Here is a 13,763-nt window from a genome sequence, read left to right as displayed (position 1 = left end):
GTGCCTGGAGGCGGTTGGAGGATGGATGGCGGCTAACAGATTGAGGTTGAATCCTGACAAGACAGAAGTACTGTTTTTGGGGGACAGGGGGTGGGTGGGGGACTCCCTGGTCCTGAATGGTGTAACTATGCCACTGGAGGAGCAGGTGCACAGCCTGGGAGTCATTTTGGACTCAAAGCTGTCCATGGAGGCGCAGGTCAATTCTGTGTCCAGGGCAGCTGTCTACCAGCTCCATCTGGTATGCAGGCTGAGACCCGACCTGCCCATGGACTGTCTCACCAGAGTGGTGCATGCTCTAGTTATCTCCTGCTTGGACTACTGCAACGCGCTCTACATGGGCTACCTTTGAAGGTGACTCGGAAACTGCAACTAATCCAGAATGTGGCAGCTAGACTGGTGACTGGGAGTGGCTGCCAAGACCATATAACACTGGTCTTGAAAGACCTACATTGGCTCCCAGTACGTTTCTGAGCACAATTCAAAGTGTTGGTGCTGTCCTTTAAAGCCCTAAACGGCCTCGGCCCAGTATACCTGAAGGAGCATCTCCACCCCCATTGTTCTACCCAGAGACTGAGGTCCAGCCCCAAGGGCCTTCTGGCGGTTCCCTCACTGCGAGAAGTGAGGTTACAGGGAACCAGGCAGAGGGCCTTCTCGGTAATGGCACCCGCCCTGTGGAACACCCTCCCATCAGATGTCAAGGCAATAAGCAACTATCCAACTTTTAGAAGACATCTGAAGGCAGCCCTGTTTAGGGAAGTTTTTAATGTTTGAAGTTTTATCTTGTTTTTAATGTTCTGTTGAAAGCCGCCCAGAGTGGCTGGGGAAACCCAGCCAGACGGGAACGGTAGAAATAATAAATAATTAGTATTAAATTATCTAGGTCAGCACAGCAGCACATGTCTGGTGCTTTGGCCTTTTCCTGGAGTACCAAAGAAACAGAGTCAGCAGCCCTGGAAAAGCCCGGCGGCTCCCTCTCAGGACAGCCCCACAGGGGCCTTAGCTGAGGGTTCCCCGTCAGTCACAGAGGCTGCTGCCTTGCCCTGTCTCCCCCCGCATGCCTACTTGGTTGGGCCTAGCCACCTGGTTGCCCAACTCTGCCTCCAGGCTACCAGCTCTAACCGTTTTTATGGAGCACATGAATCGAGCTATAGTTTGATCCCATCCCATCCCCAGGATAATTTCCCCATGAGATTGTCTAGTGACAACTTAAGCCGGCTCAGGCCAAAAGGTCCATTTGGCCCCACATTCCATTCCCGCAGTAGTCAACCGCATGTCTGCTATGATGCACTATGCCGCGGTCCTGAACATGGCAAGAAGGCTCTCCTCATCTGCAATCACCAGCTTGTTTTCAAAGGCACACTGAGGTAGAGCACAGCCATTAGGGCCGTAGCTGTTAACAGCCTTACCCTCCATGGATCTGTCTAATCCTTTTTAAAAACCAGCCAAGTTGGTGGCCACCTCATAGGAAGAAGAAGAAGAGTTTGGATTTGATATCCCGCCTTTCACGCCCTTTAAGGAGTCTCAAAGTGGCTCACATTCTCCTTTCCCTTCCTCCCCCACAACAAACACTCTGTGAGGTGAGTGGGGCTGAGAGACTTCAGAGAAGTGTGACTGGCCCAAGGTCACCCAGCAGCTGCATGTGGAGGAGCGGGGAATCGAACCTGGTTCACCAGATTATGAGACTACCGCTCTTAACCACTACACCACATTGGCTCTAGGATTGTATCCCACAAGTTAAACTATTTGAAGAAGTACTTCCTTTTGTCTGCCCTAACATTCAGCTTCATTGGATGTTCCCGACCTTTAGCATTATGAGAGAGGCCTATCCATTCTCTGCACATCATTTATTCACCTCATGTTTCTCCTTAGTCACCATTTCTCAAAATTTAAAAAACCCCAAATGCCACCATTCATTGCAAGGGAGTTGCTCCAACCCCTTAATTATTTTAGTTGCCATTTTCTGAACCTTTTTCAGCTCTGCAATATCCTTTCAGAGGTGAGGCAACCAGAAGAGTACACAGCATTCCAGTATGGTCTCAACCACATATACATATAACGGCATAACAATACTGGCAGTTGTTGTTGTTGTTTCTCCACATAAATTTTTGTGGAAACGTTTTCATCATACAATGAAATAAAAAGCAAACTAATCTAAATTTTAAAAAGCAAAAAGCAAAAATCCCAAAGTAAATACAAAGCCCTCTCTCAAAGGTAGAACTTAATTCTTGTCTCCCACAGAAGGGGGTGGACCTTCCCAGCTCTCACCTGGGGATTCTTCTCTCAGCCTCCCGCTCTGGGAGATCTTCCCTTCCCTACCTCTCACACAGGGTCCTTCATCGGCCAGTCCTCACCTTCACTTCCGTACAGTCTCCTCAGTGAACCAGAGTAGGAGACACAAATAAACATAAGCAAGGGAAGAAAAGAAGAAGAAGAAAAAGGAACAGGGAGATAAAGATAAGAAAAGAGTGAAAAAATAAAAGAAAGGAAAAGAGAGAGGAATAAAAAGGGCTTCTGATTCTCCGTCTGTCAGTTATATGTATAAAGATTATTCAGAGTATTCACTCCAGGATGATATCCAGCTGTTCCTCTTCCTGCTATGCAGTATTTTCCCAGTCTTCAGACTCAGACATCTCAAGTTCACTCATTTTTCCTTCCAAACAAAAAGTCTGAGGGTTTCTCCAATTAATATTATTATTGATAAACGTCAACAATAGTCTTCCTCCAATCCAGCATTACGACTTTGCCTCCAAGAACTTCAACAACAATTCCTCCATGTTGAGAAACTATTAATCCACCTCCTTTATTCACACAGGAGACTCCCCACTGTGGCCATATATTAAAAGAGTAATCCATGGTTATTTACTAATTGTAGATTCATTAATTCACACCTAGTTCCACATCTTCTGGTTCCATTTTCTGTTGGCTGTGATTTCCAACCTAGTTTAGAAAAAAAAATCTTCTTCCATTCTTTTCCCAGGAAAGTCACTAGAGACTTGGTAGCATTTTCCTCTAAATTCACTCCAAATTGTACACAAAATCCTTTTCCTCTCAGCTGTTTTCTCTGCCAGTTCAGAATATTTCTTAATCTCTCCATCCATGGTTTCTTTCCACTCCTCCAACATCGTAACTCCACCACATGACTATTTCACTGCTCCAGTCACCTGTGTGAAGGTCCTTTCCATTTCATCATCTACTGCCTTCAGCTCTACCATTCCACGCTCCTGTTCTGACAGTCCTTTATTAGTATTATTAATCAAAGGTTCTGTGTCTTCTTTAGCCACATATTTATCTGTTCCATTTTCTTTCACCATGTCATCCATCTCAGCCCTGATTTCTTTTAACTGCTCATATAGTAGTTGCTGCACGATGCTAGCAGTCAATGGGGTGCCCAACAGTGTTTCTGCCATACTGAGTGTTCTTAGTTTTATTAACAATTCACTCTCCGCCTTAAGATCTTAGTTTCCTTGTCTCCAGACCACATTCTTTTCCCACAGTGGCATAGATAAACTAGTTTAACTTTTGCAGCCAGCACTTTCACCAGAGGGACAAAAGGTTAAAAATAAAATAAAATAAAGAGTTCTAACGGTTGGAACACCCCTTAACCGTTTAGAATCTTTCTTAGACACAAAGAATTAAAACATGCTTTCTGTTTTGCATCCAGCTATTTAATGATTGTCTCTTCTTAAGCCAGGAATCAGTTCACATTCCAGACTCAAATTTCAACCATCACTTCAGTTATAATTTCTAACAGTCTCAAAAGTAATTAAAATAAATGGCGGTTTTGCTGGCCTTACGCCCTAAGGACTCACTCTCAGGACTACTATGAGGTGTTTGAGCAGTTCCTCTGGTCTAGGTTACTCACCCCTGTTGGGTCCCTCAAAACTTCTCAGTCTCCCAGCATGGAAAGCTGCTTTTTCAGAGAATCAGATGTTATTTTCCGTTCTCTCTGTCTTCCCAGAGAGAGTGTGACAACCAAGACTTATGGCTTGGCTATCTTTAATCACCACATCATTATCTCGCAGGAGATGCCTAGTCTGCCATCTTCCTCCCCAGAAGTCCTGGAAGTCTATTCCCTTCCTGGATCAACTTTTTCACAGCTGCTGAACACTGGACCGGCACCTTCATCAAGCTATCCTCTACAACCCCAAGGTCTTGTTCCTGGTCAGTCACCTCCTGTGACCCCAGCAGCATAACTGTGAAACGAAGATTCCCCCCCCTCTAATGACCAATGTGCATCACTTTACACCTGTTTACACTAAATTGCATTTGCAATTTCACAGCCCATTGCCTCAGTTTGGAGAGGTTCTGTTCATCTCAAAGAGGCTTGCATATAATGGGTAAGTGTCCCTAAGTAACAGGTCTGATCCCACCCACCCCCCATATTTTATAAGTATAATTTTCACAAATGTTGCACCACATTTGGACAAGGAAGCAAAACAAGTTTTCCAAACGGTGCTCCTCCGACAGCCTACAAAAGTTTTCAGATGAACAAACAATTCAACATTTCCCGTGTGATCTTTGATTTCTGGCCAGTACATATTCCAAAGACTCTAGTGTAATACCTGTACATAAGACCCACAGGTAGGGAGCTGCCTGCTCCTGCATTAAGAAGGACTGGAATTGGCTAAAACCAAGCAAAAAAAAGGGACAAGCCTGTTCTCCTCCTCATTCACACACATCCTTTTTTAGAAAGGGGATACTATGCTGCCCAGATGTAACTGGCTATTGTCTTAGACTGCTAATGCACATTATATACTAAGACCATAGACTGATCTTTCCATATAGCTTTGGCCTGTCCCCAAATCACTGGCCTATCCAACTCAGGGTAGCCAACATGGTACTGTCCAGCTATTAATTCCCCAAAGTCCTGGTCAGTGGTATGCTCTGACTAGGCCACAAAGAGCTGCCTGCCAAGGCAGAAAAGGGTATTTCCCAGCACTGGTAACTGGGAGTGCCGGGAACCAAACTTACAACCTTCAGCACACAAAGCATATGCTCTGTCATTCATTCGGCTACAGCCCCTCCAGTGCTAAGCAACCAAAAAACCCAAAAAAAAACCCCCAGGGGATCAGGCACAGGATCAAAATGAGGGCCATCTATGTTGAGTCGATCAGCTCCAAAGTGCTTTAGACTACTTTCTGGAAAAGCAGTATGCACCTTTCAAACCAGGGGTGGCGAATCTGTGGTCCAACATGCTGCAGGACTTCAGCTCCCATCATCCCGAGCCAAACAAGTTCCTTGGGTCATTCCACCTGCAAAGCCCGCACTGTACTACTAAGCTGTAACCTGTCCCCAAAAGTCCTCCCTTCTCTTTGGAAGTGCAGCAGGAAACAGGCAGGAGTGGCAGTTCAAGTTAACAGTGGAGGCAGGATACTGCAGCGCCCATCACCGCCTGCCCACACAGCCCGGATGTGACCTTTCCAGGGGAGAATCCAAGAGGCAGCTTTCCTCAGCTGCTGAGGACCACATCTGAGACACACCTGTAATGGGGACCCCCTCTGGGGGTTTCCTTGGGAAAGCCTTCAAGCAGAAGGGAAAGGGCACGGCAGAACCCACAGGGCTGCCTTTAAAAGGGGGAAGAATTTCATGCCGGACTAGCAAGTGCAGAAGTGCTGTGCACAGCTTAGGGCGTGACAACCAGCGCCTTATGTGGGAAGCAGCAAATGATTCTGAAAACACGACCAGCTAATACTGTGCTGTGCATAAAGCAGAGGGCATGAAACACTTCCCGTGCCCAGACAAGCACCCCACTTCCATCTAGTACATTTCGGCACTCAAATAGCTTTTACTGTTGCCCTTTGGTTCACACACACACCAGCGCTGTTGCCTCGGCCATCTACCATGCAGCCTTTGTGGGTCAAGGGATCACTTTTATAGGCCGTACAACGGGGATTAATAATTTACAAAGCCACGGGAGGAGAGACGCTCGGCTATGTTTGCCAGCACACTGAACCTGAAAGCTGAACGAGCAATTCTGCCATTGTTTGGCTGAGCCCGTGCAACTCTCCTAGTGAGATAGAACCTAGCAGGAGGGCCAGCCCACCCGTGAAGAAAGGTGAAGTGGTGGTCTCAGACAGCTGGGAAGGGTGCTGCTGCCACACACATGCCATGCTCTGCCCATCACTGTTGATGCTTAGGTGAGTGTGTGGCAGCAGTGGGTTCCGTGGATCGGTGTTGGGATTCCATGCTTTTTTCGCAGCACCATTTTTTTTCTCGCTGCGGGGACCGACTTCCAGGTTGTAAGAGCACCAAAAATAGTGTACACGGGACAGAGAAGCGCCCATGCGCATACGCTCTTCCGACCTGGAAGAGCACTGGAAATAGCTTGAGCGCACGAGCGGGCGCGGGTGCGCACACTCCAGCCCACCGATAGGTCTGTCAGGGAGTGGACCGGCTCGGCCTCAAAAACCGTTGCCGACCCCTGCTCTCCACTATTCAAGAGGGCTCCCCCTCCCCGGCTTTGTGCAGTGCCGTTCTGGTTTGCAGTACAAGTAAGTATTTCATTGTTTAATCAGGGACACCCTCCTCCTTGATATTCTCCCAGTGCACAAGTAAACCCACCTCCCCACAATACATTTGAAAACACTCACTTGTACTCATCATACACCTCCTGCTTGGGGAGGGATGTCTCCGGGTGCTCCTCTAAGGTGTTACGGATCCAGGAGAAGGCGTGCATTTGCTGGGCGCGGCTGGATGACACAGACAGCTGATCGCTGAGCCAGGAGAAAAGAGGGTCAATTAGGACGACTTTTATTATTGCGATATTACCATCCAATGTGTACTGAATCCAAAGCAGAGAAAGGACAGACTGGCAGACTCAGCTTCCATGGAGGTTCCAATTTCAATAGATCACCTGGATTCTTAACCAATCTGCTTTCTGCAATTTTGCCTGCTGCCAACACCTCAAATATAGGTGTACTTTTGAGATATCAAAGGAAGAGAAAGATAATATCTAATGAACAAAAAGTTATCACCACCCACAATGGCAGGGACAGCAAGGAGAGGGAGCTGGTCAGCAAAGGCAGTACCCCCACCCCACTTTTCTATCATGCCTATTACCCTAACCCCACCCCAATGATGAGGTCTGGTCCTGGGCAGTGGGACAGAGCCACAGCCAGACTGCCACAAGGTACAGACTTCTTTGTCTTTCCAACTTCCTCAGCAGCCTTTCAACAAAATATCTGTTTGTCACACCAAACAACAGGAAATTAGGCAGCAAATGTGAATTATATGACTATTCTGACATGTACATACCTTTTCTCTCCATTGCTAGGACCAGAAGGCAGCTGAAGGTAGAGGTAGAGTTTCTGTAGATCTGTAAACTTCTCAACTTCTTGCTAAATACAGAATTTTTAACAGAGTTCACAGTCAGTAGCGAAGAGTGTATATTTTTGCACAAAATGTAATTACAGCTAAACTGCTATGGTTTCAATTTCAGCAATCAATACAGAACTCTTCTCTAAATTTCTTGTGTCTTCAATCTTTTAGGCCCCATCTGCACTATACATTTAAATTGGTATCATACCACTTTAAACACTTTAAGAGATGGTGTTCACATTTAGCTCTGCCTACATCCCCTTTAATTCCCGTACTGGACCACCCATCATTCTGCCTTACAGATAAATATGTACAATATAAAGAATGGAAGGCAGCAGGAATTTATAGAATTAAGTATATTATTCCTAATAGTCATCCTTCCATGTCTACCCTAAAGGAAAAGATTGGAAATATACCACAGTTAATTCAAATAACTACATATGCTAAATCTCTACCTTGTAAGGGGGATTGTTTACTTTCTCTACTTTTGAATCCTTAGTTGCTCAAATATCTCTGAATTTTAAAGGTTTGGTATCCAATATTTACAAGTTGCTAATAAGCTAGGCAATGGGCTCCTCCCAGCAACTTAGGATATCCTAGGATGGTGACCTTAAATTTCAGATTGATGAACATGAGTAGGTTCAAATTTGAGTAAATGCTCCATTGAAAACTACTATCTTCTAGGATTCAAGAATCCACTCTAAAAACAATACTTAGGTGGTATTGGACTCCGGCATGGCTTTCAGAAATCAATACAAACATCTCTTCACTATGCTGGTGAGGCAGTAATACTATTGGAACATATATTCATATGTGGTGGGAATGTGACGTTTTACATAGTGTTTGGATAAAGGTTTTTAGCATTATCCCTCAAATCATAGATCAATCACTAACACCAGATCCAGTCTTGGCCTTGCTTTTGATAAAAAGCAATACAAATGGCACAGTATCTCATAAGAAACTGGTATTTCTATTACTAGTGGTGGCATGAATGTCAATAGACTGTCAATGGAAATCTTGCTCACTTCCCTTGGTTGATTATTGGTTGGGTAGAGTTTGGGATATACTACTACTACTACTACTACTACTACTACTACTATGTTACGGAAATTACGGGGGAGGGCACATCTTTAAAGTTGTAAAATGTTACAAATATTATGCCTGAATGTATCCTTTCAACTTGACAGCTCAGGGAAGTTACCTAGCTTTAAAAATAATATAAAATCAACTCCTTTGCCAGTTTCTTCCATTCCAACGCTATTTTGCCCTTGAAAAAGGGACTCCAGGAAGTAACCAGAAGTGACAATTGCTGAGCTGATTGTTGGCCAAGGAAAACCTACCGTATTTTTCGCACCATAGGGTGCACCGATAGGGCGCACCCAGTTTTTAGGGGGGGAAATCAAGGAAAAAAAATTTTTCTCCCCCCAGCCCCAAAGAGCAGCGTACAGGCTGCGCACAACCTCTCCCTACCAGAGGCACAAGCCAAGGCAGCGAGCAGGATGGATCCCGCTCGCTGTTTTGGCTTCCTCTTCCTTGCCGGGAGATGCTGCGCAGGGCTAAAGAAGCCATAGCCCCGTGCAGCCTCTCCCTGCCGGAGGGGTTGCGCGCAGCTATGGAGCAAGCCAAGGCATTTAGAGAGAGCTAGACTGTGATTTAATTTGTTGGCAGCTGCCCAGATTGGCAGGGGTGACCCAGTCAGATGGATGGCATATAAATAATGTAGTAGTACTTGTTAAGGAAAATTCTGGGTTGAGAGACTACTCAACAGCCCAGCTCCTCGGGGTACCAGTCCCCCGCGGGTCCATGCGGTCAGTAAATGTAGGAAATTCCAGACAAGCAATTTGGAGCAAAACAGCAGTCAGTAGGCTTAGATCCTTTATTGTTGCGCAACAGTTTCAACAGCAGCAAGTGAACCCAGAGCATGGGGCAACATTGACTTTTAAAACTTCCCACCACATCCCAGAATACAGTTCGCACAGCATCATTGATACATCATCTTTACATCACTGACGTGTCACCAAAGGGAGGGGTAGACAGGGGTTACACTAGTTCAACCTTGGCAAACATGTCCAGACAAGTCCTTGGTCGAAGATTACCATAGGCAAAACATGTCAGGGCAAGACCCAGGTATAAGATTAGCATAGGCAAACACCTCTGAAGTCCCATCACCCAAAGTGCAATAGAACTTCCTTTGCATGTCCAGACCCCTATGCAAGACTGGTGATGGGATTACCGTATTTTTCGCACCATAGGACGCACTTTTTCCCTCCTAAAAAGCAAGGGAAAATGTCTGTGCGTCCTATGGAGCGAATGCAGGGGGGAGGCAGGCGGGAAAAGCCCCCAAGAACCGCACACAAGCTCCGTGCGCTCTTGCAGGCTTTTCCACAGGAGGGAGAAGGGACTGACTGGCCGCATCAGTCCCTTCTCCCACCTCCTAGAAAAGCCAGGAGAAGCTGCAATCTCTTTAAAGGGGTTGTGCGGCTTCTGCGGGCTTTTGCGAGAGGTGAGGGAATCCCCCCACCTCCCAGGAAAGCCAGGAGAAGCCGTGATCTCTTTAAAGGGGTTGCGCGGCTTCTGCGGGCTTTTGGGAGAGGTGAGGGAATCCAACCACCTCCCAGGAAAGCCAGGAGAAGCCCTGCGCAGCGTCTCCCGGCAAGGAGAGGCTGCACGGGGCTAAAGGGGAAGCCCAAACAGCGAGCGGGATGGTCCCTTACCTTTCCCGCCCCGACCTGGCCACACTGATCCATGCGACGGTCATCTCCAGGCTTGACTACTGTAATTCGCTCTACGCAGGGCTGCCCTTGAAGCTGTCCCAGAAACTCCAGCGGGTGCAGAATGCTGCAGCAAGGCTCCTCACGGGGTCTCTGCCATGGGAGCATATTCACCCAGTGCTTTTCAAGCTGCACTGGCTCCCGGTGGAGTACAGGGTCAGATTTAAGGTGCTGCTTTTGACCTTTAAAGCCCTTCACGGCCTAGGACCCTCGTACCTACGGGACCGCCTCTCCTGGTATGCCCCACGGAGAGCCTCAAGGTCCATAAATAACAACACTCTAGTGGTCCCGGGCCCTAAGGAAGTTAGATTGGCTTCAACCAGAGCCAGGGCCTTTTCAACACTGGCTCCAGCCTGGTGGAACGCTCTGCCTCATGAGACCAGGGCCCTGCAGGATCTGATTTCTTTCCGCAGGGCCTGTAAGACAGAGTTGTTCCGCCTGGCCTTTGGCTTGGAGCCAATTTGATTCCCTCCCTCCCTCTCTTTCTTTTTTCTTTTCCTTCTCCTCCTGCGATGAGGCTACATTTTAATATTTTAATGTTCCATTATTTTAATGTTGTATTTTATTTTTGTTTTTAAGTTGTAATCATTCATCTTGTTTTTATTATTGCTTGTAAGCCGCTCTGAGCCCTGCCTTGGCTGGGGAGGGCGGGGTATAAATAAAAAATTATTATTATTATTATTATTATTATTATTATTATTATTATTACATATCAAAGAAAAGTAACTAGGAGAGAATCTAAATCAGATCATTTTTATACTATTTAGTCTATATATTTGATATATATCACAGAGACTGAACAATGGCCCCATTAGGTTTGTGGAGAGTATATATTTTAGAAGATTAGGATAAAGTGTTTTCTACGTGCCTTGGATTGTGATTGTAAAAGATGCATCACACAAATTAACGTAGGGTATTATTTTCCATTTTCTTCCTTTCTCTCTTATCCAGTCTAGTCTTCCAATTTTTTTATTTTACTTTTGTATCAGTAAGTTTGATGTTGTTTGTATTTTGCATTTATTCTGAAAATTAATAGTTTCTTTTTTTCTAAAAAAAAATAATCATAGCTTCCCCCAAAGACTTCTGGGAAGTGCAGTTTGCTAAGGGTGCACTTAGAGTTGTTAAGAGTTATAATGGGTTTAACAGTCAATCCATCTTCCCAGGAGTATTCTTGAAACTGTGATGGGAACTGGGGTCTCCTAAAAACTCTCAGCACCCTTAAAAAAAAAAGGGTAAAGGACCCCTGACAGTTAAGTCCAGTCACAGACGACTCTGGGGTTGCGGCGCTCATCTCGCTTTACAGGACTAGGGAGCCGATGTTTGTCTGCAGACAGTTTTTCCGGGTTGTGTGGCCAGCATGACTAAGCCACTTATGGCGAACCAGAGCAGCGCATGGAAACGCCGTTTACTTTCCCACTAGAGCGGTACCTACTTATCTACTTGCACTTTTACGTGCTTTCGAACTGCTAGGTTGGCAGGAGCTGTTCAAAAGCACATCAAAGTGCAAGAGGGAGTTCTACCAAACACACACACACAGCTTGTTTTGCCCCAGATAAACCTTTGAGTTACCAGATGACAAAAAAATAACTTTATTTGTGGTCATTATCAATGTATATATACAAATCAGAGAAGGCTCTCTACTCTCTTTCCACTGCTAGAAACCAGGAGAGAGAGAGAGAGAGAGAGAGAGAGAGAGAGAGAGAGAGAGAGAGCACAATTCTGCCACTAAAGACTAAGGCCCAAGCACCTCCTGCCCATTCTGTGGTGGAGAAAAAATTGGCTGGTTGCTGGTTGGGTCCTGCAAAGAGTTTTGGAACCTCTTAAAGGTAAAAGGTAAAGGGACCCCTGACTTCCTGCCAGAGCGGTACCTATTTATCTATTTGCACTTTTTGACGTGCTTTCGAACTGCTAGGTTGGCAGGAGCAGGGACTAAGCAATGGAAGCTCACCCCGTCGCGGGGATTCGAACCGCCGACCTTCTGATCGGCAAGCCCAAGAGGCTCAGTGGTTTAGACCACAGCGCCACCCACGTCCCTCTCAGCACCTTTAACTAATTACAATTCCCAAGATTCTAGGCCCAGAAAGCAAAATGGCCTTATCGAGTTGTGAGTTTCAGTTTCTCTTTCACCTCTTTTTTTCCTGGCTTCTTATAAAACAAGTAGGGGCTGGTGTTGTTAAATAAAAGATCTAGTTTTAGCTTACTGCTGGGTCTGTTTTCCATGTGATGAGACAAAAGCCTACTCTGCAAGAGGAGGGTACTTTTGCTCCCTGTCAGCTACAGAAAGCTTTCCATTTCAAGCTTCCCAGCCTGGGGTATTTTAAAGAAGCTGGCAGCATATGACAGACTTGGAAGCAGAGGAGGCTAGGTGACTATGAAAGCAACTTTGGTTTCAAGGCTACTTACCAAAATGCAGTCCACCTTAGATTGTACAGTTTTGCTGGAGAGTGAAGGAAAAAGAAAACACAAAGTTAATATTCACCGTCATTATTTCTGCAGGTTTATTTAAAGACCTTTGTCAATAAGCAAGAACCCAAATGCTGCATTTTACCTCATTTAGCGGCCAACCAATCTGCATGACATCTCAAGACTTAACAGAAAAACCGCTCCTGATATAGACGCAACCAAACACCACTCTTTCCCTGGCAAATGTTAAGAGCTAATGCCAGGAGGTACTGAACACCTGTTAACCCAGCACCAGAGAAGCCCCACTATTCAGAAATAGGATCCACGTGTTTTCCCATCTGGAGGTGGCAGCAACAACCGCTGCAGGAACCTGGCGCTTGCTGGTCGGCTTGCATTACAAACCACACACAGTTACACAATATGGTTTTCAGAGCCAAGCTCTGCTGCTCAAAAGGCAGACTATAATATCAAGTCTTCCTCGGTCATTGCCTGTCCTCTTCGGCACTCAGCACAGACCCTTCCTCCTGCTTCCAAGTTTCTCTACCACAGGCTTGCTTTCTGCCCCCACTCCCCATTTTTCCAAAATTGCCTGTCTGTGAGCAGCCCACTTGCGCCTTGGGAAGCCTTGCCACAATGCCTACTTATTCCTATTAATATTCCTAAATTTATTCCCTGCCCTTCACCAGCGGGTCCCAGGGCAGGTTACAACAATGGAAAATTCAGAATTAAAAATGGTTAAAATATATTACGTGCACAAGAATAGGGCGGGCCCTGAAAACACACAGCTTAAGTGACACAGGTGTAACACCCGTATAGTGAGGAATCCAGGTGCATCTCTGTGGGGAGCTCCACAACTTAGGGGCTGCCAAAGAGAATGCCCTCCCTCAGGCATCCCTCCAAACTTCTGAGAGAGGCGGTACGACCAACCAGGCCCCTCTTAACACCTGAGACAGTCTGTAAGGAAGGAGGTGGCCTTTACGATATTTGGGGCCTATGTCATTTGGGGCTTTGAACGGTAACATGAGGCCTTGAATTGGACTCAGAAACACACTGGAAGTCAAGGCATCCTGCTTTGCCACTTCTTTCCCACCTGATAACGTGCCTCTCAAGAGCCCAACTTTCCTGTCAAATCTCTGGCCTCTTTAATCCTAAAAGCTTCGAATTCAGACAGGAAAGCAGGGAGGGTGGGGTGGGCTGGCTCTCCTTCTGTACAGATTTATTACACAATATTGTCCCTTCTCCTCTGCCTGTGTACACCTTCCTCAGCCTCCA

At 46.1% G+C, this 13,763-nt stretch overlaps 1 protein-coding gene across 2 annotated transcripts in view; it reads right to left on the bottom strand.

Annotated features, from left to right (window-relative positions):
* RFX7 (regulatory factor X7) overlaps positions 1 to 13,763 on the bottom strand; it is a 46,836-nt gene that overhangs the window by 12,795 nt on the left and 20,278 nt on the right. For both annotated transcript variants that reach the window (XM_083586173.1, XM_083586174.1), the window contains exons 2-4: positions 12,492 to 12,525; positions 7,255 to 7,337; positions 6,591 to 6,713 (exon numbers count right to left, since the gene is read on the bottom strand). In XM_083586173.1, coding sequence (XP_083442299.1) covers positions 6,591 to 6,713; positions 7,255 to 7,337; positions 12,492 to 12,525 — 240 coding nt within the window. The remainder of the gene's footprint in view (positions 1 to 6,590; positions 6,714 to 7,254; positions 7,338 to 12,491; positions 12,526 to 13,763) is intronic.

Source organism: Podarcis filfolensis (assembly GCF_964270895.1).
Source record: "Podarcis filfolensis genome assembly, chromosome: 14".
Classification (NCBI taxonomy): domain Eukaryota; kingdom Metazoa; phylum Chordata; class Lepidosauria; order Squamata; family Lacertidae; genus Podarcis; species Podarcis filfolensis.
The sequence above is the reverse complement of the archived record's forward strand: the minus strand, read 5'-3'. Positions and strand labels throughout refer to the sequence as shown.